We start from the raw sequence: 3,956 nt of genomic DNA on the forward strand, positions 1-3,956 counted from the left end.
GATATCAAAAAAGTACTCCAGAGTGTTGTTCAGCATGGGGGTGAGTAGAAAATGAAGGCTAATCATGTTTTGGGTGTACTATTCCTTTAATATCCTGAGGAGCTGCATCCCACGTTGGACTGAAACGCTTCCCTAATCCTGTTTCTTTGTCTCTAACTGGACTAAATCATTAAAAAAGCCAGCATGTTCTGTAATATGACATCTAGGTTTCATTCTCAATGTACCTAAACTGTCCATTCCAGAAATTTGGCAGTAATCAGTCCAAGCCCGAGTTCACGGTTGATCTGCGCGGCGCCTCGGTGGAGTGGGCTTCCAAGGAGAAGTCCAGCAAGAAACACGTCATCGAGGTATCGATTGCAAGCGCAGCAGCTTTTTTATCGTTTGTGTTTGTTAGCCGTTTGACCGAAGATGGTTTTTCCACCTTTCAGCTGAAGACCCGTCAGGGCACAGAGCTGCTGATCCAGTCTGAGATCGACAGCGTCATCAATGACTGGTACCGGGCCCTAACCGAGACCATCAACACTCATGTGAGTACCTTTCTATATCCGAGTCCACGTTTAAGCCCGAGCTGACACCCGTTTTGGTAAAACCCAATGTCTCTGGTGGTCCAGGCTTGGGAGTCCGATGAAGCCATTGAGGAAGACATGCCAGAGTCTCCGGGGGCAGAGAAACAGGACAAAGAGAAGGACCATCGGGACTCCAAGAAACACAGAAGTGAGTCCATCTGAGCTGTTAGCTTACGTCCCACCAGACAAATGAGTTTAATTGGCCCGTTTTTCCATAATCAGCCATATTGTCCAGAAAAAAAGCTGATCATTACCTCTCTTGTTCCTCTTACCGCCCTGCTGTGTGCCGTTAGTGATGAAGAACTCTGTGAGCATGGACTCTTCGGACCAGAAGAAGACCAGGATGAAGCTCAAGAAGTTCCTCATAAGGCGTCCAACCTATCAGGCAGTCAGAGACAAAGGATACATCAAAGGTGAGCCGGAACGGATCCTCAGAACGTCGTAACGCCGTGCAGTCCTCCGCCATGCCGCTATAAGCTAGTGTCCTTCTGTCCACAGACCAGGTGTTTGGCTGCAGTCTGAGCAGTCTGTGTCAGCGGGAGAACACGTCCGTGCCCAACTTTGTCAAGATGTGCATCGACCACGTGGAGAACACAGGTACAGACACCTCAATTGAATTCATCTGAAGTTCCTCCTGATGTGTTTAGACTACATCTAGAGAGGAACATCTATCTCTACGATCAGTTGGAATATATTCCAAGCAGGATGTAAGCTAACTGTGTAGGAAAGATTATCTCTTTAGTTTCTATAAGGAGATCTTGTTGACTTTAGCTGAACGCTACAGCCATTAGAAAACAACCCATCCTGTTGTGTTTAAGACTTTAATTGCCAAACTATTTTATTCTCTTACAGGCTTTATATCTTAGACTTAGACAGACTTTATTGTCATTGTGTTCACACAGGGTGTATACAAAAAGAAATTTCGTTCAGTACAGCGGTGCAGCAGTGATAAAAAGTAAACATGGTGATCAAATCTAAACATAGACTATATGAGTTACAGTTTTCAACTTTCAGTGCTTTTTGGAGAACAAGGAAATAAAGGCACAGAGTCAATTCTTTTTACTCGCAAGGAGAGTAGGAAAAGACCGTGCAGGTACATCTCCACCCCACTCTGTCGGTCTCCAGCTTTCTCCTCGCTATTTATTAAAGTCAGAGGGGAGTCCCTAGTTACACAAGCTGAGGTGGTGCTAAAGGAATAGGAAACAAGAAATACAATTCAATTTGCAGCCTCAGTGAACAGGTCAATTTGTCTTTAAATGTCTTGCGGTCAAATGGTCCAAGAACCTCCTGGCTTCGTTAAGCTTGAGCAATACTGCTTGTGCAACACCTCTCTGGAACAGGAATATGTCACACATTATACATCATAAGAACAAACATTAAGTATCTTATGCATAATTATTCCAACAAAGCTGTTTAGGAATCTGCTGGTCCTGAATTGAATGATTCGAAATCTAGAAGTTAAACCTTGAAGTAGCTGCTTTAAAACCTAAAGATTAAGCTGGCCTGCATACATCCACATTTCCTTATCTCTGTTTCTTATTCTCCACTTTGGAAAACATCTATTTAGTTGATGCTTATTTTTATATAAAACTGGACTCTGCAGCTCTAGTATGACACCTAGTGGTTTTTTGAGGGAACTGAATCTGTAGATTGGAACTCCTTAGAAGAAAATGCACTGATAAACGCAGTGAGTCGGCTCTGCAGTGCAAATTCATGTTTGCTGTTTCTGAAAAGTTAAGAGCAAAAAGATGCTCCCAGTCTATTTTCCTTTAAGGTTTCCCAGACATTCCTGCCTGTAGCCTCAAAAATAACAATGCCACAGTCTGTAGACACATTGTATATTAATATTTTAATAATATTAGATTATTTGATTGATCATTTTAAATTTATTTTTAATTATTTATTTGGATAATTAGTTATTTAATTGCACATTTTACACTTTAATGGCATACTTTATATTTCAGTCATCAAAGAATAACCAATGGATCATTATCTATACCTAAAAACTAATACGTCCGCAGCGATTTAATGAATTTAGCATTAATCAGTAAAAAAATAAAAATAATATTTTTCGTTGGGATCACCGAGTCTGGGAGCGGCCATTTTTNAGCTCCAAGCATTTTCTCTGTCCTGTAACGACCTGATCTGGAATAAACTCTGTTATTTTTTTACTCCTGTTTTATAGTCCTTTTTTATATGGCTTTACCCAGTTTGAGTTAAGAGTAGTAAATAACTTGCTCCCAGGAAAATAACCGTGAGGACATAACCGTTAGGGGACATAACTTCCTCATTTTAACAATTTCAAGTGTTTTTTTTTCCCGACAACTAATGAAAACACCAAATTCAGCATCTCAGGAAATTTGAATATTGTGAAAAGGTGAAGACACCTGGTTTCAAACTCTTATCTGCTCAAAACACCTGCCTGTAAACTGTCTCTCAGCGTAGTTCTGTAGGCTACACAATCTTTGGGAAAACTGCAGACTTGACAGTTGTCCAAACGACGACCATTCACACCTCGCACAAATGAAGCAAGACATAAAAGGTCACGGCTAAAGACGCTGGCTGTTCACAGGGCTAAGTGTGAAATCACATTAATAGAGCGATAAAGAAAAGATATGTTAAAGAAACACGTACAAGCAATCAGGATAAATGCACCCTCAGGAGGATTGTGAAGCAAAACTATTCAACATTTGGGTGAGATTGACTAAAAGTGCTTTCAGATGCTGGGAGTTCACCACTCTGCACAGTGTTTACACCCTGGTCTGCATCAGCAAATAGGAGGAGCTTCAACTGATAGGATGAATGGTGTGTGCTTCGTTAGTGCAGGTTTTTGCTGTTAAAAGGGTCACTTTAAAAAAATAAAATAAATCAATATAATAAAAAAGATCATATGTGCTCATTTTGTTTCAGAGCTGTTAAAGATTGAGTTTTAGGTGATCTGGGGTTCAACTAGCTGACTATTAATTTTGACCGCTGACGTCACCATCAGAGCTGACATTAATGCTAAGCCCGTTTCAGAGCATAAACTTGCATAACATACGTAATATGACATTTTTACGCTGGCATTTTATTTTATTATTTATTACAGTGTACATGTTTACCTACGTTAGTGGCTGGAATGATTGTTTTAAAATATCAAGTTGTCCATCAGCCTCCCAGATTGTTCAGTTTAGACCTGCTGTCACCCCTGGCAACCTCCCTGCTTTACCTGTCATGGTCTCACTTTCGACACTTCATAATAAAAGCACAGGTTAAACTTAGCCTAACATTATAGACTGCTGAAGCCCAAGATGGGCTGAAAAATTAGATCACTGGTTCATCCAGAGTTATGTCTGAATAACAGTCCTAACTTCCTTGTAGATCTACTCATGCATGAGTAGATCTACAAGG

At 40.6% G+C, this 3,956-nt stretch overlaps 1 protein-coding gene across 1 annotated transcript; it reads left to right on the forward strand.

Moving 5' to 3' along the window:
- Window positions 1-94: 94 nt before the first annotated feature.
- LOC107100643 (rho GTPase-activating protein 12-like) lies at window positions 95-1,201 on the forward strand. The gene is made up of 5 exons (XM_015399214.1): window positions 95-347; window positions 429-527; window positions 612-714; window positions 860-979; window positions 1,065-1,201. Exons 1-5 carry the CDS (start codon window positions 219-221, stop codon window positions 1,190-1,192), a joined length of 579 nt encoding a protein of 192 aa, XP_015254700.1. The 5' UTR covers window positions 95-218; the 3' UTR covers window positions 1,193-1,201.
- Window positions 1,202-3,956: the final 2,755 nt, after the last annotated feature.

This window comes from Cyprinodon variegatus, unplaced genomic scaffold, assembly GCF_000732505.1.
Source record: "Cyprinodon variegatus isolate N-32 unplaced genomic scaffold, C_variegatus-1.0 Scaffold995, whole genome shotgun sequence".
Taxonomy (NCBI): Eukaryota; Metazoa; Chordata; class Actinopteri; order Cyprinodontiformes; family Cyprinodontidae; genus Cyprinodon; species Cyprinodon variegatus.